Raw genomic sequence first — 26,041 nt, forward strand, 5'->3', positions numbered from 1 at the left:
TCCAGGCAAGAACACTGGAGTGGGTTGCCATTTCCTCCTCCAATGCATGAAAGTGAAAAGTGAAAGTGAAGTTGCTCAGTCGTGTCTGACTCAGCAATCCCATGGACTGCAGCCTACCAGGCTCCTCTGTCCATGGGATTTTCCAGGCAAGAATACTGGAGTGGGGTGCCATCTAGGCCTCACTAAAACTTAAGTGTTTTCTTTAGATGAACAAGAAATTTTGAGAATGAACAAAAGCACTAACAAATGCATGTATAGGTTTGTCACTTTACCATGGTTCCTACTCCACGGTTTTATTTTATTTTATTTTTTGTGTCATAGGATTGGCTATCTGGCATGGGAATTTTATTTTATTTATTTATTTATTTTTACTTTATTTTACTTTACAATACTGTATTGGTTTTGCCATACATTGACCTGAATCCGCCACGGGTGTATACAAGCTCCCAATCCTGAATCCCCCTCCCACCTCCCACCCCGTATCATCTCTCTGGATCATCCCCGCGCACCAGCCCCAAGCATCCTGTATCCTATATCGAACACAGACTGGCGCTTCGTTTCTTACATGATACTATACATGTTTCAATGCCATTCTCCCAAATCATCCCACCCTCTCCCTCACAGTCCAAAAGTCCGTTCTATACATCTGTGTCCCTTTTGCTGTCTCGCATACAGGGTCATCATTACCATCTTTCTAAATTCCATATATATGTGTCAGTATACTGTATTGGTGTTTTTCTTTCTGCCTTACTTCACTCTGTATAATCGGCTCCAGTTTCATCCACCTCATTAGAACTGATTCAAATGTATTCTTTTTAGTGGCTGAGTAATACTCCATTGTGTATATGTACCACAGCTTTCTTATCCATTCATCTGCTGATGGACATCTAGGTTGTGTCCATGTCCTGGCTATTATAAACAGTGCTGCAATGAACATTGGGGTACATGTTTCTCTTTCAATTCTGGTTTCTTCAGTGTGTATGCCCAGCAGTGGGATTGCTGGGTCATAAGGCAGTTCTATTTGCAATTTTTTAAGGAATCTCCACACTGTTTTCCATAGTGGCTGTACTAGTTTGCATTCCCACCAACAGTGTAAGAGGGTTCCCTTTTCTCCACATCCTCTCCAGCATTTATTGCTTGTAGACTTTTGGATAGCAGCCATTCTGACTGGTGAGAAGTGGTACCTCAATGTGGTCTCGATTTGCATTTCTCTGATAATGAGTGATGTTGAGCATATTTTCATGTGTTTGTTAGCCATCCGTATGTCTTCTTTGGAGAAATGACTATTTAGTTCTTTGGCCCATTTTTTGATTGGGTCGTTTATTTTTCTGGAGTTGAGCTGCCTAAGTTGCTTGTATATTTTTGAGATTAGCTGTTTGTCAGTTGCTTCATTTGCTATTGTTTTCTCCCATTCAGAAGGCAGTCTTTTCACCTTATTTATAGTTTCCTTTGTTGTGCAGAAGCTTTTAATTTTAATTAGATCCCATTTGTTTATTTTTGCTTTTATTTCCAGTATTCCGGGAGGTGGATCATAGAGGATCCTGCTGTGATTTATGTTGGAGAGTGTTTTGCCTATGTTCTCCTCTAGGAGTTTTATAGTTTCTGGTCTTACGTTTAGATCTTTAATCCATTTTGAGTTTATCTTTGTGTGTGGTGTTAGAAAGTGATCTAGTTTCATTCTTTTACAAGTGGTTGACCAGTTTTCCCAGCACCACTTGTTAAAGAGATTGTCTTTACTCCACTGTATATTCTTGCCTCCTTTGTCGAAGATAAGGTGTCCATAGGTGTGTGGACTTATCTCTGGACTTTCTATTTTGTTCCATTGATCTATATTTCTGTCTTTGTGCCAGTACCATACTGTCTTAATGACTGTGGCTTTGTAGTAGAGCCTGAAGTCAGGCAAATTGATTCCTCCAGTTCCATTCTTCTTCCTCAAGATTGCTTTGGCTATTCGAGGTTTTTTGTATTTCCATACAAATCGTGAAATTATTTGTTTTAGTTCTATAATAACTTTTTGTTTACGATTATTTACTACCCTGTTCCTCTCCAGGACCATCTGATATTTCACAATTCTGATTCTTTGTACGTCATTTCCTCTGCCCATAAAGACAATCTTCTATTCTCTACTAGAAAAACTCCTTTTCAGAGTTTGGGATTAACATATAGACACTACTATATATAAAAGAGACAAACAACAATCACTGCTACATAGCACAGGGAACTCTAGTCAATATTCTATAATCACCTATGTCTGTTAATGTGAAGTCAAGTGGGCCTTAGGTAGCATCACTACGAACAAAGCTAGTGGAGGTGATGGAATTTCAGTAGAGCTATTTCAAATCCTGAAAGATGATGCTGTGAAAGGGCTGCACACAATATGCCAACAAATTTGAAATACTCAGCAGTGGCCACAGGACTGGAAAAGGTCAGTTTTCATTCCAATCCCAAAGAAAGGCAATGCCAAAGAATGCTTAAACAACAGCACAATTGCACTCATCTCACACGCTAGTAAAGTAATGCTCAAAATTCTCCAAGCCAGGCTTCAGCAATACGTGAACTGTGAACTTCCTGATGTTCAAGCTGGTTTTAGAAAAGGCAGAGGAACCAGAGATCAAACTGCCAACATCCACTAGATCATGGAAAAAGTAAGAGAGTTCCAGAAAAACATCTATTTCTGCTTTATTGACTATGCCAAAGCCTTTGACTGTGTGGATCACAAGAAACTGTGGAAAATTCTGAGAGAGATGGGAATACCAGACCACCTGACTTGCCTCTTGAGAAATCTGTATACAGGCCAGGAAGCAACAGTTAGAACTGGACATGGATCAACAGACTGGTTCCAAATAGGAAAAGGAGTACATCAAAGCTGTATATTGTCACCCTACTTATTTAACCTGTATGTAGAGTACATCATGAGAAATGCTGGACTGGAAGAAGCACAAGCTGGAATCAAGATTGCTAGGAGAAATCTCAATAACCTCAGATATGCATATGACACCACCCTTATGGCAGAAAGTGAAGAGGAACTAAAAAGCCTCTTGATCAAAGTGAAAGTGGAGAGTGAAAAAGTTGCCTTAAAGCTCAACATTCAGAAAACCAAGATCATGGCATCCGGTCCCATCACTTCATGGAAAATAGATGGGGAAACAGTTGCAACAGTGTTAGACTTTATTTTGGGGGGGGCTCCAAAATCACTGCAGATGGTGACTGCAGCCATGAAATTAAAAGACGCTTACTCCTTGGAAGAAAAGTTATGACCAACCTAGATAGCATACGGAAAAGCAGAGACATTACTTTGCCAACAAAGGTCCGTCTAGTCAAGGCTATGGTTTTTCCAGTGGTCATGTATGGATGTGAGAGTTGGACTGTGAAGAAAGCTGAGCGCCGAAGAATTGATGCTTTTGAACTGTGGTGTTGGAGAAGACTCTTGAGAGTCCCTTGGACTGCAAGGAGATCCAACCAGTCCATTCTAATGGAGATCAGTCTTGGGTGTTCTTTGGAAGGAATGATGCTAAAGCTGAAACTCCAGTACTTTGGCCACCTCATGTGAAGAGCTGACTCCCTGGAAAAGACTCTGATGCTGGGAGGGATTAGGGGCAGGAGGAGAAGGGGACGACAGAGGATGAGATGGCTGGATGGCATCACCGACTCAATGGACGTTGAGTTTTGAGTGAACTCCGGGAGATGGTGATGGACAGGGAGGCCTGGCATGCTGTGATTCACGGGGTCGCAAAGAGTCGGACACAACTGAGCGACTGAACTGAACTGAACTGAAAGTTAATATATCACATATATATTATCAGGCTCAGAATTTTTTTAAACTAATAAGAACTGATTTTTTTCCTACCCAAACATACTTTTAGCTATAAATGCACTATCAAACCAAGATGTAATACAATCTTCTTTTGAAAGATGGAATTTAGCCTAAGGTATATGTATATCTAAAGAAGTTCAGAATGGGAGTAAGATAAAGTGAATGACTATAAATGTTAGCTTTCATTCTAATCATTTTCCTTTTCTGCTTAGGTACTGGTTAGCTATGGCTGCATAATAAATTACCACAAAGAACATTTACTATCTGATAGCTTCTTTAAGTGAGAAATTCGGGAGCAACTTAGCTGTTCACTAACAGAATAAGTACATTTTCTCTCTCTCATTCTGAGGACCTGTGAACTAAAGAGAGAAATGATCTGCCCCACATACAACCAAAATACAATGGTAGGACAGGTAGAGGATAACTGCTATAAAACCTTCTGGTTCAAAGTAAGAGAAAATGGGAATGTCGCTGATCCAAAGTATTTCTATAATCAAGGTGGGAATATGTTAGAAGTTCCTTGAATATGGGAATAATTCTTCAAAGCTGTTGGCTCTGCTCTTTGAGATTTTGGTTCCACGTCTGAGTTTATCTTTCCATTTTATGAAAGGTAATCAAATTTTACACGAACAACATTTTTAAACCTGCTTTCTGCCAGTAGAATTTTAGGGATCTAAGGGGCCACGCCTTAGGTTGGTGATATTTTTGCTAATTAACTCTTTTGAAAACTTTGTAGGTCTCTTGTGAATCTTACTGAGCTTCACTCTGTTAGACAAAAACTATAGTCATAAATCTGACTTAAACTCTTCTCTACTTCGAATTTCTTCTAAGAACACCCTTAATCTGCTGTAAGCCCTCTTACTTTGATTAAAAAGTTCTCTGAGGCTCATCTTACATCTTTCTGATTATATAGAAAACATGTTAACAAAGGATTTTATAGTCAAAACACTGGCTTCATCTTTAGACAAACTTATCTGAGTGCTCTAGATTTCTCTCTGCATGGAAGCCATGTCCTAATTTTAGCATAGTTCAATATATTGAGAGGATGAGAATTTTCAAAACCAGCAAGTCCTGCTTCTTTTTTTATTTGTTTGCTTAGGAGTCCTTCCTGAGCCCATTTCTGCCAACTTCTGTTTTATCAATAAGCATAAGCAGAACTTATTATTTATTTCACATATCAGTATAGGTGACAGTATTGCTCCACTTTCTGCTACTATCTAACAGTGATTTCCTTCTTAGTTTCCAACATGGTTTTCTTCATTTTCACTTCAGTCATCATCAGCAGTCTCTTCAAAGGCTTAACATTAAGCTTCTATCTACTGTCCCCAAGTTCAAATTATATGCCACATTTTAAAGTGCTTGTTATGGCAACATCCCATTATGGGTAGCAAAATTTGTATCAGGAACAAATTATCCCAAAACCTAAAGGCGTAAAATGACATTTATTATTTTAGTTTCTCTAGGTTATGAAATTCAGGAACATTTTAACAAGGTGGTTCTGACTCACATTCCCTACAGAAGTTACGGTTAAGACATTAGCTGTGACTGCAGTCATCTGAAGTCTCATTTGGGGGTGAATGACCTGCATTCAAGATGGCTCGTGAACATGTTTATTGTCACAAAGTTTCAGGTCCTCACCACAAGAACATCTCCAGAGTTGCTTGAGTGTCCCCATGACACGACAGTTGGCATCCTCCAGTATGGTGAATGAGAGAGCCAGAAAGAAGCTGCAATATCTCCTATGGCCTACCTTTGGAAGTCATCATTCCTACCATATGCTTTTTGTTAAGTAACAACCCACCAAGTACAGCACCTTCTCAAAGGGACAAGATTCAGATTCCACCAAAAGGAATATAATTTAAGAATCTATTTTAAAAATATCACAGTAAGTAAAAACCAAGAATTAAAATTTGACATAAAAATTGCTCTTTGAAAATTACATTTAAGTGGAAGCCTATTTTAGAGTCTCTAGTGACAATGCACATTTTCTACTTTATGATGAAAATAAAAACCAAGCAAGTGCTTAAGTGTCTAATGAAGATAAAATATAAATAACTGTTTTAGGGGTGCTTGTGTAACCTGCTGGACTGGAGGCAATAGAGACTTTACTATGAAGCAGATATTCCAAGCAGCCAGCAACAGAGTAACTACTCTTCTTGCTTTGGTTATACAGTAATTCTCTTCACTAGGCTCCTCCTTTCTATATCTGGGCTTCTCTGGTGGCTCAGACGGTAAAGTGTCTCTCTACAATGTGGGAGACCTGGGTTTGATCCCTGGGTCGGAAAGATCCCCTGGATCCCTTTCTATTTCTAAATTTTTACTTTTTTTTTTTTTGCCTCTGTGATAAATTTATTATTTCTCATTCATATCTTGCCCATTTTACTACTCCATACCAAAGACTTGACATATATGGCACTAGAAGGAAGTAAGATTAAGAAAATAAGATAATGGTTTTTACAAAACCACTGACTGTGATATTTACAAAGTTTGCAAACAAATCCTGCAGAAGTTATTCCTCTGTACAATGTTATATGTAGAAATGAAGCAAAACCAAAGCAGAATGTTAAAAAACTCTTTTAATAGGTGAATTTTAACTAAATTCACTCTCTTCATAGGGAGCAATTTAGAAAACGCTTCCCCATTTCCAGGCCCGTATTTTCTTTGATTGCTGTGGTTGCTGTTCAGTTGCTAAGTCGTGTCCTACTCTTTGTGACCCCATGAACTGCAAGCACACCAGGCTTCTCTGTCCACCTCTGTCTCCAACTCTGCATAAATTCATGTCCATTGAGCCAGTGATGCCATCCAACCATATCATCCTCTGTCACCCCCTTCTCCTTTTGCCCTCAATTTTTCCCAGCATCAGGGTGTTCTCCAGTGAGTCAGTTCTTCATATCAGGTGGCCAAAGTTTTGGAGCTTCAGCTTCAGTGCTTCCAATGAATATTCAGACTGATTTCCTTTAGGACTGACTGATTTCCTTTAAGATTGACTGATTTGATCTCTGTTCAGTCCAAGGGACTCTCAAGAATCTTCTCTAGCACCACAGTTCGAAAGCATCGATTCTTCAGCACTCAGCCTTCTTTATGTTTCAACTCTAACATCCATACATGACTACTGGAAAAACCTCAGCTTTGACTATACAGACCTTTGTCAGCAAAGTGATGTCTCTGCTTTTTAATATGCTAAGTTGGTCACAGCTTTTCTTCCAAGGAGCAACTGTCTTTTAATTTCATGGCTGCAGTCACTGTTCACATTGATTTTGGATCATAAGAAAATGAAATCTGACACTGTTTTTCATGTTTTCCCCATCTATTTGCCATGAAGTGATAGGACCGGATGCCATGATCTTAGTTTTTTGAATGTTGAGTTTTAAGCTAGCTTTTTCAGTCTCCTCTTTCACCTCCATCAAGAGGCTCTTTAGTTCCTCTTCACTTTCTGCCATTAATTGGTATCATCATTTGAGTTAAATACTGAAAACTGCATATCTGAGGTTGTAGATATTTCTACTGGCAATCTAGATTCCAGCTTGTGATTCATCCAGCCTGGCATTTGGCATGATGTACTCCTTCCCCCTTATGGCAGAAAGTGAAGAGAACTAAAAAGCCTCTTGATGAAAGTGAAAGAGGAGAGTGAACAAGTTGCCTTGAAGCTCAACATTCAGAAAACGAAGATCATGGCATCCGGTCCCATCACTTCATGGGAAATAGATGGGGAAACAGTGGAAACAGTGTCAGACTTCATTTTTTGGGGCTCCAAAATCACTGCAGGTGGTGACTGCAGCCATGAAATTAAAAGACGCTTACTCCTTGGAAGAAAAGTTATGACCAACCTAGACAGCATACTGAAAAGCAAAGACATTACTTTGCCAACAAAGGTCCATCTAGTCAAGGTTATGGTTTTTCCAGTGGTCATGTATGGATGTGAGAGTTGGACTCTGAAGAAAGCTGAGCACCGAAGAACTGATGCTTTTGAACTGTGGTGTTGGAGAAGACTCTTGAGAGTCGCCTGGACTGCAAGGAGATCCTATCAGTCCATTCTAAAGGAGATCAGCCCTGGGATTTCTTTGGAAGGAATGATGCTGAAGTTGAAACTCCAGTACTTTGGCCACCTCATGCGAAGAATTGACTCATTGGAAAAGACTCTGATGCTGGGAGGGATTGGGGGCAGGAGGAGAAGGGGGCGACAGAGGATGAGATGGCTGGATGGCATCACTGACTCAATGGATGTGAGTCTGAGTGAACTCCGGGAGATGGTGATGGATAGGGAGGCTTGGCGTGCTGCAATTCATGGTGTCGCAAACAGTCAGACACGACTGAGTGACTGAACTGACTGAACTGCATGACTGACTCCTTTTCCCATTTTGAACCAGTCCGTTGTTTCATGTCTGGTTCTAACTTGTCCTGCATACAGGCTGTGATTCATCCAGTCCAGCATTATTTTCCTTGATACCAGAACAAAACAGAACTTTGGAAAACAATTAACTAAAAAATATATTTTGTATTTTATTACTTACTTACACCTAATTAACTGAAATTCACTGTTTATAAAATAATAACTAGCTGTCAATAAAATAAATAGATTCATATATTAAAACACAAATAAGAACTCTTAAATGTATAATAAATATAATATGTTAGGATACATCCACTGAAAGCAAATTACAGACATAAAGATTGAAAATCGTAAACCTGAAACACTAAGGGCACATAAAAATATTCTCTATTTAAGTGAAGTTTCAGCAAAAATCAATAGTACAATGATATCATAGTAACACATGTATACCCATTGACTTGTACAGAAAAACACTTAAGGCTATATTTTAAAATATATATGATGGTTAAGATGGCAGCATATTTATGTTTTATTTTTTGAACTTTGCTATACTTCTCACATTTTCAAAATGAAAACCATTCTTATTTTCTGATAGTAAATGTACATGAAACAGTCTGCCACATCTTTAGGTGATTTCTATTTTTATAATAATATGAAAGATTATTTATATAAGGTATACATATAAATTTTTTTTCTCTATGAAATTAAAAGTACTAATAAGAAAACCATACAGCTCAGAATCCCACAATCCAAAAGCAACCAACGAAATTATTTATCATTTTAGTTGAGTAATGATTGATCATAACACCACATAATTATGTTTTTTACTACTCAATACATAGCAAGTAAATTACAAATAATAAAAATTTTTACAGGTTTTATGACAAAGATACCTTAATTAATTCAACCATTTCCATTCTATTTAGATAATTATTATCAATATTACACACACGCTCAACATTCTGTTTATAAAATTTTTGTGAGTATCTCTATCCCTTTAAATTCATTCACTTGATCAACAGGCATGAATGTTTCTATTTTTATGGCTTTTAAATATGTATTACCAACTGCCTTCTAAAAACAATCTACCAATCTACATTTTCTCTAGCAGAGGGTCAATCTGTCAACCTCATGGAAAGACCCAGTGAGGGGAAAAATTAACTTTTAAAATCTTTGATAATTTGGTAACTAAAGAATGTTAATTTGTACTACCTGAGATTAAGGGTGTTCAAGTTTATCAACATTTCGCACTTATTTTTCTATGAATTTTTAATACAAGTACTTTACATACGGAATGGGATATCTGTGATGGTTAATTTTATTTGTAAACTTGACTAAGCCATGGTGTCAAGTGGTTTGGGCAAACATCAGTCTAAATATTGTGAAGGTGTAATGAACATCTAAATATAGTAGACTCAGTAAAGGAGATAATCCACCATAACGTGGGAGGGACCCACTATGAAAAGACTTACAGACTGAGGTCCCACAAAGAGGAAGGAAGACTGCCTTGAGACTGCCTTCAGACTCAAGACCAAAACATCAGCTCTTGCCAGAATTTCCAAGATGCCTGCCTATCTGCCTACCCTGTGGATTTTAGACTTGCCAGCTCCCACAATCCAATGAGCCAATTCCTTATAAAACTGAACAAAATCACAGCAAAAGAGACACAGATGTAAAGAACAGACTTTTGGACTCTGAGAGAGAAGATGAGGGTGGGATGATTTGAGAGAATAGCAATGAAACATGTATATTACCATATGTGAAACAGATTGCCAGTCCAGGTTCAATGCAAGGCAATCAATGAGAAAGGGTGCTCAGGGCCAGTGCACTGGGACAACCCTGAGTGATGGGATGAGGAGAGAGGTAGGAGGGGGGTTCAGGATGGGGGACACATGTACACCCATGGCTGATTCATGTGAATGTATGGCAAAAACCACTACAATACTGTCAAGTAATTGGCCTCCAATTAAAATAAAATAATTAATTAAAAAGAAAAAAATTAAGAATCACATCATAAATTTCTATACAAAAACATCTGTGATGGGTTTGCATACAACTCAATTTTGGGGGAAACTGTAATATAAACAATACTGAATCTTCTAATTGTGAAAATTTCAGTCTTTTCTAACAAGTTTTTTTATTTCACGTCTTTTATTAGATTTATTCCTAGGAACCTTAGACTTTTTGATGCTATTATAAATAAAATCTTTCAAGTTTTTTTCATGAAAAAAAAAAAACTGAACAAAATCAACCTCTCTCTAAATATAAAATGTATATATGTATACATATACACATACACATTTCCTGACAAATATGGCATCTAAAAATTTCTTAAGAATTTATATGAATTGTTTATTTATTAAGGCTAGTGATTTCCACCATATCCTTCAGGTTTTGAAATTCCTTTTAAGTCAAACTACTTACTTGTAAATTGTCTTCTGTTCCTTCAGCTTCATTTTTAAATGATGGGCATCCTAAGAAAACAAGTAAAAGTTGATTAAGCATAGAATTTTTGTCTTAGATTATAGAGTTGCTGACTAACTGATAGTATCACTAACATACTATAGAAGATTGATCAGAGATCATTCTGGACTGCCCAGCAACTAGTCAGATGTTGGCCACTCATACTTGCCCCTTTGTTAAGAAGAACAGAGAATAAAGTGATTGTTTTCCTCTTCTACAGGTAAATTTCCAGTTACTTATTAAAGAAATGTATTCTGTGAAAGTTCACTATCTCTACTAAGTCCTCCCCGTGATTTCTCTGAAATACTCAAACTGCTAGGAAGAGTATATGCATTACGTTTCTCTTTTCTTTAGGAGATACCCACATGATTTATTCAATTTTTCTAAACACTCTGACCTATGAAATAGTATTCAGTACCTCAAACTAGGATTTTAGTCGCTTTAGTAAGAATGAAAACAAATGAGCCTGAATCCACTATTGATAATCAATGGCCATTTGTTGTTATTGACTTTTGAGCACCAATGATTCTATAGAACTTTTCACTGCATTCAAGAGTGCCTTTAGTTTCAACAAATTAATAAGAATTTATTTCAGCAAAGTATCCGAGTTTATTTGCTACCCTTGAAGAGAAAGTTGACCTATGGAAAGGGCTGCATAGTTTATTCTTACTATCATAGAAGGCTAAGCAAGAATATTTAGTGTGATTTTTAAAATCTGTAATAGTGGTTGGTAATAATGCTACCAACTATATTTTTTAAAAAAGTTCAAAAACAATGAGGAAGGCTGAGTACTGTAGTCTACTCTATTTGGAGAGGCGTTCATGAGCTTCTCCTTATTAATTACTTTTAAAAAAAGATAAACCATTCTATCTGATCCTAGGGACAGAAGTATGCTCTTATGGGAGTATGAGTGTGGGTATGAAATTAATTCAAAACACAAAATTCCAGCAGCCAGGAATAAAAATTTTCTTTTTAAAGTACTGCTTCTTCCACACTAGCTAAATATCAGAATTAACTGGGAAACTTAAAAAAAAAAAAAAAATACTGATGCCAGAGTACAATCTCAAACCAGCAATGTCAGAATCTCTGCTGGATGAGGCATTTGGCATCATTTTTTTTTTTTTAATTTTTAAGTTTCTTGCAATAGTTTAAGAACCATAACCACTACAGGAGAATCTAAAGATTCATATTCACCTCCCCCACCTCCTGCCTAAATTCATGATATATAAGTTGTAATTTCTCATCACATTTGAAATGCACAGAAACTTTAAAGAAAAAAAGGAATGCTTCAGCGCTATTCCCCAAGTAGTTTGATTCAAGTGGTCTGGAGTGAGGATCAGTTATTCTATTTTTCAAAAGCCTCCCAGGTTGACTCACATGTTCAGCCAACAATAAGAACACTGATATGGGGAGAATTTACGGGGTTCTTGTACTAAGGATAAAATGACTGCCATCATTTCATAGAATTTTTTTCTGAATCAGAAATCAAAAACTGGTTACCAAATTCTAGTCTTTTAAAGTAGCTAAAACATTATTTAACTACAGCTTCACTCACTAACAATACATATTTGTGCTAAGTTTTTCAATGTTCTTGCTTCTGGCTTGTCTTATAATTAGTTCATGTTTTCTAATTTTTTTACTAAAGTCCCATCTTCAAAATATACAGGTCACAATGCTGTCAACACGTTTTTATTCAGTTGCTTTGTATAAGAAGGTTATTTCTACTAACAGATATTTTCTCTCTCTATTAAAAAAAAAACAAATTAAATCTTAGTTATGACTTTTTTTAGGAAAAGAAATGACTTTTAATGTGATTTCCTTTTGTTTAATTTAAGCAAAACCCGGTCTTACATGTATATATTCTTCCTCCCTTTTAAACTTGCAAGTTTTACGCTTTATGATCTAACAGACTGGTAAAATACACAAAGGGATAGGTTGCTGTCTCTGCCAATCTTTATTAACAAAATCAGGTGAAGACTGAAGAAAGGTTTTGTCATAGAATAACCAGAGTCAACATATATTTAATTATTATACATTTTCTGTTTATAGTTACCAAAACAAGGATATGAGTAACACACACATGCAGGATTTTGAAAGTTCTGACTTCTCCTCTTTTTGAGCCCTTGAAGTCACTTCTATATGTAACTAATAAATTAAGGAAACAGCCAAAACAACCTACCTTGAGAAATATCCTCTATAGCTCTCCGAATGCCTCTATCAAAAGCCCTAGCATCAGCAGGACTTTGAAAGGTAAGGCCAAATTTCTTGTCATCAATCTTCCAGTGGTGAAATGTTGGAGTGACCTTATTGTAAATAAGGTCTTTTTTAAGCATACATTCCAAAACCACCTGCCAAAAGTTAAATGCCAAAAATTACTATACATATATCAAACAAATCTAACATAACTCTTAAATACAGTTAGTTGAGAAAAGGGCTGTTATATTTTAATAAAAGCATCCCTCCATTAATGTGAGGTCTTGTTACTTAATCTACTCACAAAGTCACTTGATTCAGAAATTAATATGGGATTAAGATTCTGGAAAGATGGCAGAGTTCTTAAGAAGCCCCGGGTATCTGTCTCCCTACCCAGACAAAACTGGCTGACAATATCTATTGGATGTAACTATGTAAGCTTGTAATTTTCAGGAAAAGACAAGGACAGTAAACTGCAGTTAATTTTGGTCAACTTCAGCTATTAGCATAGTAGCAGCACCAACCCTCATACCCACTTCTAGCCATAGGGCAGACAGCTGTGCACACGTTCCTGGCACAGCCTGCATACAAATTACAAAAGCCAAGGTGAGTAAAAAGGACCTTATCCTTCAAGAAATAGAGAATTTAACACAGTAATCAACTAGACCAAACAGACATACGAAACAGTCTATTCAGTATCAGAACACACATTTTTCTGAAATGCACAGGGGACATTTCTCAGGATACACCATATGTTAGGCCACAAATTAATCTCATTATATTAAAGAATATGCATATCATACAAAGCATTTCTGACCAAATTAAGATAAAGTAAAAAATCAATAACAAAAGGAAAATTGGAAAATTCAAAATATTCTGGGAATTAAACAACCAACTTATCAAAGAAGAAACCATAAGGGAAGTTATAAGACACTTAAAGAGGATGAAAACAATGATACAACATACCAAAACTTATAGAAAACAAAGAAAGAAGTACTAAGGGGAAAATGTATAGGCATAAACACTTGCATTAAAAAAAAAAAAAGAAAAATCTTAAATCAACAATATAACTTTAAAATTTAAGGAACAAACTAAACCCAAACCTAGCAAAAAGAATGAAGGAAATAATGAAGATGAAAGGAGAGACAAAGTAGAGACCAGAAAAATAACAGAGAAAAATCAATGAAACCAAAAGTTGGCTCTTCAAAATGATTTTAATAATGGACAAATCTTGAGCTAGAAGGACTATGAAGAAAGAGAGAAATCAGAATCAAAATGGAGACATTATTACACCAATTCTACAGAAATAAAAAGAGTTATGAGAGAGTACTGTGAACAATTGTACACCAACAAATCAAATAACCTAGATTTAATGGACAAATTACTAGAAAAATAAGACAGACCAATTAAGAAACAAAAAGAGAAATCTTAATAAATACATAACCAATAAGTAGACTGACTCAGTAATCAAACATCTCGTGACATAGAAAAACCCTGGGCCTAGTGGCTTCACTGGTTAATTATATCAAACATTTAAAGAACTAATCATAGCACCTCAAACTTTATCAAAAGACTGGAGTAAAATCTTCCTAATTCATTCTATGAGGACAGCATTATCCTGATAACAAAGACACTACAAGACAACGATGTACCAACATCTTTTATGAATATGAAGGATGCAAAAACCCTTGATGCAAAAACCCTCAACATCTGCAAACCAAACTCAGCAGTGCATAAGAAGGATGATACACACTATGACCAAACTGGATTTATTCTTGAAATGCAAGGACAGTTAAACACATAGAAATTGATCAAAGTAATATCCTACACAAACAGAATGCAAGGAAAAAAATCCACATGATCTCAATTGAAAAAGCAGAAATAGCACTTAACAAAATTTAGGAGAGCAAACTGTCAACATCCATTGAGTCATAGAAAAAGCAACAGAATGCCAGAAAAATATCTACATCTGCCTTATTGATTACGCCAAAGCCTCTGACTATGTAGATCACAACAAACTATGGAAAATTCTTCAAGAGATGGGAATACCAGACCATCTTACCTGCCCTCCTGAGAAATCTGTAGGCAGATCAAGAAGCAACAGTTAGAAATGGACATGGAACAACAGACTGGCTCCAAATTGGGAAAGGAGTACGTCAAGGCTGTATATAGTCACCCTGCTTACTTAACTTATATGCAAAGTACATAATGTGAAATGCTGGGCTGGATGAAGCACAAGCTGGAATCAAGAGTTCTGGGAGGAATATCAATAACCTCAGATACACAGATGACAGCACCCTTATGGCAGAAAGTGAAGAACTAAAGGACTTCATGATGAAAGTGAACGAGAATGAAAACTTGGCTTAAAACTCAACATTCAAAAAACTAACATCATGGCATCCAGTCTCATCACTTCATGGCAAATAGATGGGGAAACAATGGAAACAGTGACACTTTATTTTGGGGGGTTCCAAAATCAAGGCAGATGGTGACTGCAGCCATGAAATTAAAAGATGCCTGCTCCTTGGAAGAAAAGCTATGACCAACCTAGTTCAGTTCAGTTCAGTCGCTCAGTCGTGTCTGACTCTTTGCGACCCCATGAGAGCATATTAAAAAGCAGAGACATTACTTTGCCAACAAAGGTCCATGTAGTCAAAGCTATGGTTTTTCCAGTAGTCATGTATGGATGTGAGAGTCCGACTATAAAGAAAGCTGAGCACCGAAGAACGGATGCTTTTGAACTGTGGTGTTGGAGAAGACCCCTTGGACTGCAAGGAGATCAAACCAGTCAATCCTAAAGGAAATCAGTCCTGACTGTTCATTGCAAGGACTGATACTGAAGCTGAAGTTCCAATACTTTGGCCACCTGATGTAAAGAACTGACTCATTGGAAAAGACCTTGATGCTGGGAAATATTGAAGGCAGGAGGAGAAGGAGACAACAGAGGATGAGATGGTTGGATGGCATCACCAACTTGATGGACCTGAGTCTGAGCAAGCTCTGGCAGGTGGTGATGGACAGGGAAGTCTGGCGTGCTGCAGTTCATGGGGTCACAACGAGTCAGACACAACTGAGGGACTGAAGTGAACATTTTCCAGGACAAAAATAACCAACAAAAAGGAAACTACATCAAAATATCTGACAATAGTGACGAGACTGTTCAATGGAAGTAAAAGTCTTTTCAACAAATGGTCCTAGGAAACTGGATATCCACATGCAGAAGAATGAAGTTTCATCCTTATCTAACATCACATGCAAAAATTAACTCATAATGGATCAAGGACCTAAAGAAGACCTAAAACAACAGAACTCTTAGAAGAAAACATAGGACAAAAACTCAAGGACATTGGATTTGGCAGCATTTTCTTGGATATGACACCAAAAGCACAGGTAATAAAAGAGAAAACACTGGTATAGTAGCAATCACTTCTTCCCAACTCCATATGCAGTGATGTGATGTTATATTGATTCTATTATATCTATTGATGTTAAGCTATAAACCACTGCTTCTCTCTACCAACTCCCCCACCAAAAGCTTATTGTTAAACTTTTACCCAGCATATCACTGAAAAAATCATCTCTGATAGTAAGTTTTGTTCATTTTGCAATAAATGACAAAATAATGCCCTGCTTGCTTACAGGCAAAGTGTGTTAGCACTTGCATTTTACAAACTGTCACAAAAACCATTTTGCAATAATAATAAAATTCATAATTAAGTTCTGAAATTCAAGAAGTTAAAATTGGTATTATGGATTACTGCAACATATTTACTTAATTTATTACTTCATAAGTTAATTTATATTAATTCATAAAATAACATTAATTCATAAGCAGTGGGAAAGAGATATATATTTTGGAAAACTGCTCAATTGCAATTGTCAAAAAAGAGAAGGACATAAAAACTTGAGTGTGGTGCAATAGTCTTGTTACATGAAAACTGTCACTAAATTAATTTTTAATAGATAAAAATGCTGTTAACTCTTTTCCAAAACTTCTCGAAGTTCTTTTCCAACTACTATCTGCTGGAAAAATTTCAACATGATCTATACTTATCTATCCACTTGTTTACAAACAGCATCTATTTTTCACAGGGTCCCAAAACACACAGAAAAAGAAGTTTTTAAAATGAGTTTTAAAATACACTGAGGAAATAGCAAGGATAATGAACTAGCTCTTTGACTCATACAAGTACTTATGCAAAAATGTATTCCACCTGAAAGTCATATAAATATTGAGGTTACACACCATACCAACTTGGTACAAAAACAAAATGCCAGCTAATTCTGAAGTAGATGTCAATTTATGTCATTAATTTTTACCTACAAAGTAACATTAGGATATAGAATATATCATACTGTTCATAGTATATATTTAGCATACCGTAAAAATAACTATTATTTAGGACAAGCAAACTCTGGGAGATAGTGAAGGACAGAGAAGCTTAGTGGGCTGCAGCCCATGGAGTGGCAGAGTTGGACAGGATTCAGTGAATGGAAAACATGGAAAGGCTACTACAGTGTAGCTATTCTGAATTTAGGAATATGTGGCAGGAAAGAAAAGTGCAGGTAATCTATCGACACAACAACTGACTCATGATTTTTGGATGTAATTTTAAAAATATGCTTCCTAGAACATTCTGCATCACTCAGCATTTACATAATTATCAAAGCCTCCATATCCTAAGTATAAAAATTTCTTGTCATGCAAGATATTAAAAAACTGTTTTGCTTCTGACTTTAAGCAGCATTTTAAAAATAAATGCACTCATAACATTAAGAACAATATAAATAAGTTTTATTAAGTAATAGGGATAAAAACTATCTCAAATTTTTAAAAAAGATCAATGAGATTAAAAAGGTATAAAAGAGAAAGTAGTTAAAAGAATATCTCAAAAAGCTATTGATGGTAGCTTTTACCCACCATCAATACTAAATCTCCATTCTTGAAAAATAAAAATAATTTTAAGAGCTGAAAGGATTCTTAAAAATTAGTGAATTCTTCCCATCTTCTACTTCCACTTCTCAACTACATCAGAACAATGTGTTCTGACTTCAGTTCACTGCAGTTTTCACTATATTAATTCTGTATTGAATCACCATAATATTATTAACAGTAATAGGCATACAGGAAGCAGAGTTCAATGTTTACCACATTTGTATTTGGAACTGTAGAAACTGTAGAATATGGCAACTACATTTTTGGCAAGGGATGACAATCAACCAATCCAAAGCTGCCAGGTGAATTATTTATGCTGCAGGAAAAATAAACTAACCAGATAAATTATTGGTCAATAGAGAGTTATATCTATTAATTGTTACTGTTGTTTAGTAGCTAAGTTGTGTCCAACTCTTCTACAACCCCATGGGCTGCAGCCCATCAGGCTCCTCTCTCCATGAGATTTCCCAGGCAAGACTATGGGAGTGGGTTGCCATTTCCTTCTCCAAAGGGTTCTTCCTGACCTAGGGATTGAACTTGTGTCTCCTGCATTGGCACCACCAGGGAAGTCCCATATCTATTAGTTACTAATCCAGTAAAGTAACAGGTGTTCTACTGGCCTGAAGTGGTTACAGCTCTCCCAGAATACATGACCTATACTTACTCTTAGAACTTTTTATTTTTTTCTATGTGAAGATTTAGCACAAAATGAAATGAATAATTTTAAGAAGAGTACCCTAAAAGCAACTACCAGAAGCCATTAAAAGTATAATTAATAAACAAGTTGTTAAAATTGTTAATACAACTTTGCTACTTCTTAGTTGAATGTGCTTCTTTCTGGGGTTAAGGCATTCTAGAAGTGTGAATTTCATCAGACCTCCACAGTAACCATGAAGGACATTTATAAATTCAGTCCAGTTCAATCACTCAGTCGTGGCCAACTCTTTACAGTCCCATGGACTACAGCGTGCCAGGCTTCCCTGTCCATCACCAGCTCCCAGAGCTTGATTTATAAATTAGAATGTATTAATCAGATAAATCTGAAAGATCATTGGCCCTGCCCTTATTTCTAAGCTGAAGACAGATTATATATTAAATAATAAGCAGAAAAGATACTGAGCATAAATAACTACAAAGTGAATATTAAATGTAAGAGTGACTCAACAAGAATAACTACAAAAGAATATATGCAAAGTAACTTGTTATCAATAACCCCTAATGGATCCACTAAGAATGTGGCTAGTTAACAAAGAAGAAATTAAAGAGTTTTAAAATCAACACTATAACTTTTGAACTCTTGACCATCTACATATCTATTGGGATTCGGAAAAAATCATTATTTACTATAAACTATAAAAAAGCATAATGAAAAAAATTTAACTAGGAAAAAACAACAAATTCAAAAGCACTTAAATGTTTTTATGCTGATCACCTCAAAAAAAAAAAAGAGAGAGAGAGAAAATTTCAGACTCTTACATATGAATAGACCCGGATCAGGTTTGAGTAGAACTTAATCACTGCAAATAGACTGACTGGACCAGCTTTAGGAAAGGGACTTTAAGGAAGGAAGAAAAACAGGGGTATTTGGTATAACAGCTTTGCACTTTTAATATAGATCTGAATAGATCTAAGTTGGCTAAGATATACAAGTCTTTTCTAGCTAGATAAATACTTTTGGAACATGACTATTTTAATAAGATCTTAAGGTCTTTTGGAGCTAGTGATAACAAAAAGGACAAATACTCTTTTTCTTCTAGAAAGGTTAAATAGGTATTATAAAAAAACAACCAGATGCACAGGTGAACTCTGAATTTAAGGAAAGCAAACCTACTTAAGCATAAATATATCAAAATCTATTACAGATAAAGGCAGAGAAGGAAGAGAAGTGGTTTTCTTACAATAGCAGGCTAAGAGCTAAAAGAGAAAGGAAAAGAAGAAAGATGGTTAATGAGAATGGATATTCTTCACATGAGCAAAATATTTCCAAAGTAAAATGATTAAAACATGAATTACAGAAGAAACAGAACAATCCACATATACTTCGCAAGAAGAAAAAAGGCATTAAAGCATAAGCTCATAGGCTCTGAAGTTTACAGTAACTGGGTCCCCTCCAGTGTTCACCATTCATTACCCATCTGAGTTAAGAATTAAATGAGGTAATATACACAAAGTATTCAAATAGCGTCTGACACACAGCAGATCTTCAATACATATTAGCAGCAAGGGTGATGTTAGTCACAAGGTGATGCAACCAGCCCATAATAGAAAAGTTGCTATAAAGGCTGAGAGGTCAGTATTTACTTTTTTGAGTACAGGATGGGGAGGAGTTTGAATAATAAATAAAGGTTCTCAGGACCGCAAAGAGCTTGTTAACAGATTGATTCTATAGACAGTGAGAACATTACCATCTCCAACATTCTTCCTTCCTCTGAAAGAAATTCTAGGATATATTATAGAGGAAAAAAAAGGAGGGTGGGTGGGTTTGACAGTCACTAAATAACTAAAACTTCTTAAGATATATTTCAAGTTATTTTGGGAAATATAGAGCAAATTACTGGACTATTTGCCAGAAGCATTTAAAATAGACCAAGCCAAAAATGGATATAAGTACATTTCTGTCTCACTAATAACAAGTAATAATTTGGGAAAGCAGAGTAAAAATAAATATGTACTTTCAAACTACTATGTAACTTTATTACATATGCTACCTTACAGTAGATAATTACATGTTTACAGAAAGCATTATCTTTCTGTAAAAGATGTAGTATAGTTGGTAACTAGACAAAGAAATTATTTTGGTAACTTTAAGAAATATGTTTGAATCAAAGAAAAAACATTTCATTTTTGAAATAAAAACTGCATTTTCAAGTTAAATTACTTGATAAAATCAATACCTGGTAACTCAAATAGCTGCCACCTATTATGACCTTTAGTTTTCTGGATGATATAAAGCTTTGAATCTGGATGATATAAAACCCTTTATAAAGGATACCAAGGCATTCTATGAAATATGAAACTATATTGTTATCAAATAACACATTTTTACTAATTATCTACTAATAGAAATTTGTGTTTAAAGTTGGGTTCTGAGATAAATGAACTTTAGAAAAAAATCTAAAAAGTAACGGAAGGCAAAAGGGTAGTGTTTCTTCCTATTCAAATAGTAACAGTTCAGTTGCCACAAAAAGAAGGGCCAAGAGCCAGCATTTTAAAACATGTCAATTTCATGAGAACTCTGTTAGCCTTTGCCCTGCTTCATTCTGTACTCCAAGGCTAAATCTGCCTGTTACTCCAGGTATCTCTTGACTTTCTACTTTTGCATTCTAGTCCCATATGATGAAAAGGACATCTTTTTTGAGTGTTAGTTCCAGAAGGTCTGTAGGTCTTCACAGAATCATTCAACTTCAGCTTCTTCAGCATAATTGGTTGGGGCAGAAACTTGGATTAATGTGATACTGAATGGTTTCCTTGGAAACAAACAGATCATTCTGTCATTTTTGAGATTATACCCAAGTACATTATGAAATGCGAAGTCCAGTGGGTCTTAGGAAGCATCACTACGAACAAAGCTAGTGGAGGTGATGGAATTCCAGGTGAGCCATTTCAAATCCTAAAAGATGATGCTGTGAAAGTGCTGCACTCAATATGCCAGCGAGTTTAGAAAACACAGCAGTGGCCACAGGGGTGGAAAAGGTAAGCTTTCCTTTCAATTCCAAAGAAAGGGAATGCCAAAGAATGTTGAAACAACCACACAGTTGCATTCATCTCATACAATAGCAAAGTCATGCTCAAAATTCTCCAAGCAAGGCTTCAACGGTACGTGAACTTCCAGCTGTTCAAACTGGATTTAGAAAAGGCAGAGGAACCAGAGATCAATAGCCCAACATCTGTTGGATCATCAAAAAGCAAGAGAGTTCCAGAAAAACATCACAAAGTTCTGCTTTATTGACTACACCAAAGCCTTTGATTGTGTGGATCACAACAACCCGTGGAAAAATTCTTAAAGAGATGGAAATACCAGACCACCTTACCTGCCTCCTGATAAATCTGTATGCAGGTCAAGAAGCAACAGTTAGAACTGGACATGGAACAATGGACTGGTTCCAAATTGGGAAAGGAATATATCAAGGCAGTATATTGTCACCCTGCTTATTCAACTTACATGCAGAGTACATCATGCGAAATGCCTGGCTGGATGAAGCACAAGCTGGAATCCAGACTGCTGGGAGAAATAACAATAGCCTCAGATACTCAGATGACACCATCCTTATGGCAGAAAGTGAAGCGGAACTAAAGAGACTCTTGAGGAAAGTGAAAGGGGAGAGTGAAAAAGCTGGCTTAAAATTCAACATTCAAAAAACTAAGATCATAGCATTCAGTCCTATCAATTCATGGCAAATAGATGGGGAAACAATGGAAACAGTGACAGAATTTATTTTGGGGGGCTTCAAAATCATCCTGGATGGTGACTGCAGCCATGAAGTTAAAAGACACTTGCTCTTTGGAAAAAAGTTATGACCAACCTAGACAGCATATTAAAAAGTAGAGACATTACCTTGCCAACAAAGGTCCACTTAGTCAAAGCTATAGTTTTTCCAGTAGTCATGTATAGATGTGAGAGTCTAACTCTAAAGAAAGCCGAGCACTGAAGAATTGATGCTTTTGAACTGTGGTGTTGGAGAAGACTCGAGAGTCCCTTGGACTTCAAGGAGATCCAACCAGTCCATCCTAAAGGAGATCAGTCCAGAATATTCATTGGAAGGACTGAAGCTGAAGTTGAAACTCCAATACTTTGGCCACCTGATGTGAAGAACTGACTCACTGGAAAAGAGCCTGTTGCTGGGAAAGACTGAAAGCAGGAGAAGGGGAAGACAGGACAAGATGGTTGGATGGCATCACCGACTCGATGGCCATGAGACTGAACAATCTCCGGGAGTCGGTGATGGGACAGGGAAGCCTGGCGTGCTGCATTCTATGGGGTTGCAAAGAGCTGGACATGACTAAGCAACTGAACTGAAACGATGTCATGAAAAAAACCTGAAGAACTGCTCCAGACTGGAGGAGAATAAAGATACATGACAGCTAAATGCTACTTGTACTGAGAGAACAAAAATGCTTTAAGAACATTATCACAAGAGTTGGCAAAACTGAAATATGGACTATAGATTAAAGACCTATATTTATGTTAAATTTCCTAAATATGAACATTACACTGTAACTATGTAATTAAAATGGAAGGCAGAACAAAGATTTAGAAAGTAATAAAGAATTCAGTGTAAGGTTTTAAGATCTCAAATTTGAAAACCTAAGTGAAACAGCAATTTCCAAGTAAAATGATAACTTATCAAAACTGACTGAAAAAAAATAGAAAACCATTAGAAACCCGTAACTATTAAATAAACTGGATTGGTAGAAAATATAACTGAAATGGGATGTTATGAGGGAAGAGGAAATGTGATACAAAACATAGAAGTGAACTGTCACAATTAGATTACTACTCTGACTCCTAAGTGGCAAATTCTTGGGCACAGTCAATGTGACCCAGCTTCTTTACTTGACTCTTTCCCAAGTCCCCACTGAATTGAAAGAATAAAACTAAATAAGATTAAACAATTGTCTTCACCCTCCATTGTGTGTGTGTGAAGTCGCTCAGTCGTATCCAACTCTTTGCGACCCCATGGACTGTATCCCGCCAGGCTCCTCTCTCCATGGGATTCTTCGAGGAAGAATACTGGAGTGGATTGCCATTTCCTTCTCCAAGGGATTTTCCCAACCCAGGGATTGAACCCGGGTCTCCTGCATTGCAGCCAGACACTTTATCCTCTGGGCACTGGGTCTGCATAATTTGGAGAGTGGTTCATACAATTCCGATGAAATCAATCTCAGTGACTTAAGAATTTAACAGCCATGAACCTCTGTTAACTGACTTACACAGCAATATGCACGTAACACAAAAACCATTTCAAAACACAAGAATATCCAAATACATAATGACAGCTGTGGATTTTTAACCTTTAAGTTGAAACAAACACACACACACACAAAGGATATATAAGATTTGATTAATTTAATAAATGAGATTAAATTTTATAAAGTCAAACTTTTATATTAAAAAAAATTGAAGTCTTTCAAAAAGTCATGGATATTAGAATGAGGAAAGGTATCAAATCAATAACTAAATCTACCTCAAGAAACTCGAAAAAGAAGAGCAAAATAAATCCAAAGCAAGCTGAAGGAAGAAAATACCAAAGAAAAAAAATCAACAGAAAGTGAAAATAGACAGGGAGGAAAAAAAAAAAAGCTGATCTAAAAAAAAGAAAGAAAAGAAAAAGCAAAACTAATAAATCTCTAGTAAGATTGACAAGTTAAAAATAAAGATACAAATCACCAATTTTAAGAATGAAATATGGGTTGCTGCTAAGATCCTGTAGCCTTTCAAAGAGCACTTGAGAAGATGGTTATTTTGAGACATTAGTCTGCCATCTTCTCCGTCAGCTAGCTTTCCGACTTAGTTGTATTCCTTGTCCCAAAAAAGAAAAAAAAAAGAGTACTTGAGATACTAAAAACACCTTTACACTCAAATTAGACAGCTTGGAAGTGGACCAATTCTTTGAAAATCACATTATTATCAAAATTCAACCAAGATAAAAAAGATGAACCTAAGTAGTCCTATCAGCCTTAAAGAAACTGAATTTGTAATTTAAAAGCTTGCAAAGAGACTTTTTTTGGGAATTCCCTGGCTGCCCAGTTATTAGGATTTCATACATTCACTGCCAAGGGCCTAGGTTCAATTCCTGGTTGGGGAACTAAGATCCCAAAAGTTGCAGAGAGTGGCCAAAAAAGAGAGAGAGAGAGAGAGAGAGAGATCTCTATACACTGAGACGGTTTCAGTGGAGAATTCTACCAAATATTTTCAGAGGAACTAACATCAGTTTTACACAAAGTCTTTCAGAAAACAGAAGAGGAAGGAATATTACAAAATTCATTTTATGAGGCCACCAGTACCTTGATACCAACACCACACAAAGACAGTAATACCAAAAGAAAGAATATTACAGACCAGTACCTCTTAAGAACTTAAATACAAAACTCCTCCAAAAAGTAGCAGCAAATCAAACCCAGTAACATATAAAAAGATTATACACCATGATCTAGTGGGATTTATTCCAGAAATACAAGGCTGAGTCAACACTGAAAAAGAAAAAAGTGTAATCAATGGTATCAACAAGTTGAAGATGTGAACATAATCAACTGACAGAGAAAACTCATCTGACTAATTCCAAAATCCATCCATGATAAAAATTATCAGCAATTCAATAAAAATCATCCATAACAAACTCTACAGCTAATATCATACTCAAGAGTGAATTGTTTCTGCTAAGATCTAAAAGAGGCAAGAATGTCCACTATGACCATTCTTATTAAACACAGAATTTAAAGTTCTAGCCACTGTAATCAGGTAATCAGGAAAAAGAAATAAAAGGCATACAGATGGAAAAGGAAGAAATAAAGCTCCTCATACTTATAGATGACAACAATGGCCTATGTTAGAAAACCCCAAGGAATCTACCAAAACACCTTGTAGTTCAGCAAGACCGATGAAGTGAATTTCTGTTCACACAAAATGCGCATGCACTAACCAAAACTATAAACACAACAGTATATAAAATTGCTCCATACTCAGGTATACACTTAACAAAATGTACCTTTAGGATCGATACAGTGAAAATTACGAAGTGCTAATGAAATCGAAAGACCTAAACTGGAGACAAATCACACTCATAGATTGGAAGATTCAACACAATAAAGATGTCAGTTCTCCCAAAACTGACCACAGGTTTAATACAATTCCTATCAAAATCCAGTAAACAATTTTGTAGACAATGACAATTTCATTCTATGCCCACTATTAGGGCTTACAATACAGCTACAGTAAAACAGTGTGTGATTCCTATGAAGGGACAGAGCAATGGAAGAAAATGGAGAACCTATAAAAAAACTCTCAGCTGATTTTTAATAAGAGCTGTTGTTCAGTTGCTCATCCGTGTCTGACTCTTTGTGACACCAAAGACTACAGCACACCAGGCTTCCCTGTCCTTCACCATCTCCTACCGTTTACTCAAACTCATGTTCATTGAGTAGGTGATGCCATCCAATCATCTCATCCTATGTCATCCCATTCCCCTCCTGCCTTCAATCTTTCCCAGCATCAGGGTCTTTTCTAATGAGTCAGTTTTTTGCATCAGGTGGCCAAAGTATTGGAGCTTCAGCTTTAGCATCAGTCCTTCCTATGAATGTTCAAGGT

General features: G+C 36.3%; 1 protein-coding gene across 1 annotated transcript in view; it reads right to left on the minus strand.

Annotated features, from left to right (window-relative positions):
• SPRED1 (sprouty related EVH1 domain containing 1) overlaps positions 1-26,041 on the minus strand; it is a 116,449-nt gene that overhangs the window by 17,995 nt on the left and 72,413 nt on the right. Inside the window, exons 3-4 of the mRNA XM_040226971.1 lie at positions 12,787-12,955; positions 10,569-10,618 (exon numbers count right to left, since the gene is read on the minus strand). Coding sequence (XP_040082905.1) covers positions 10,569-10,618; positions 12,787-12,955 — 219 coding nt within the window. The remainder of the gene's footprint in view (positions 1-10,568; positions 10,619-12,786; positions 12,956-26,041) is intronic.

This window comes from Oryx dammah, unplaced genomic scaffold (assembly GCF_014754425.2).
Source record: "Oryx dammah isolate SB20612 unplaced genomic scaffold, SCBI_Odam_1.1 HiC_scaffold_26, whole genome shotgun sequence".
Classification (NCBI taxonomy): Eukaryota; Metazoa; Chordata; class Mammalia; order Artiodactyla; family Bovidae; genus Oryx; species Oryx dammah.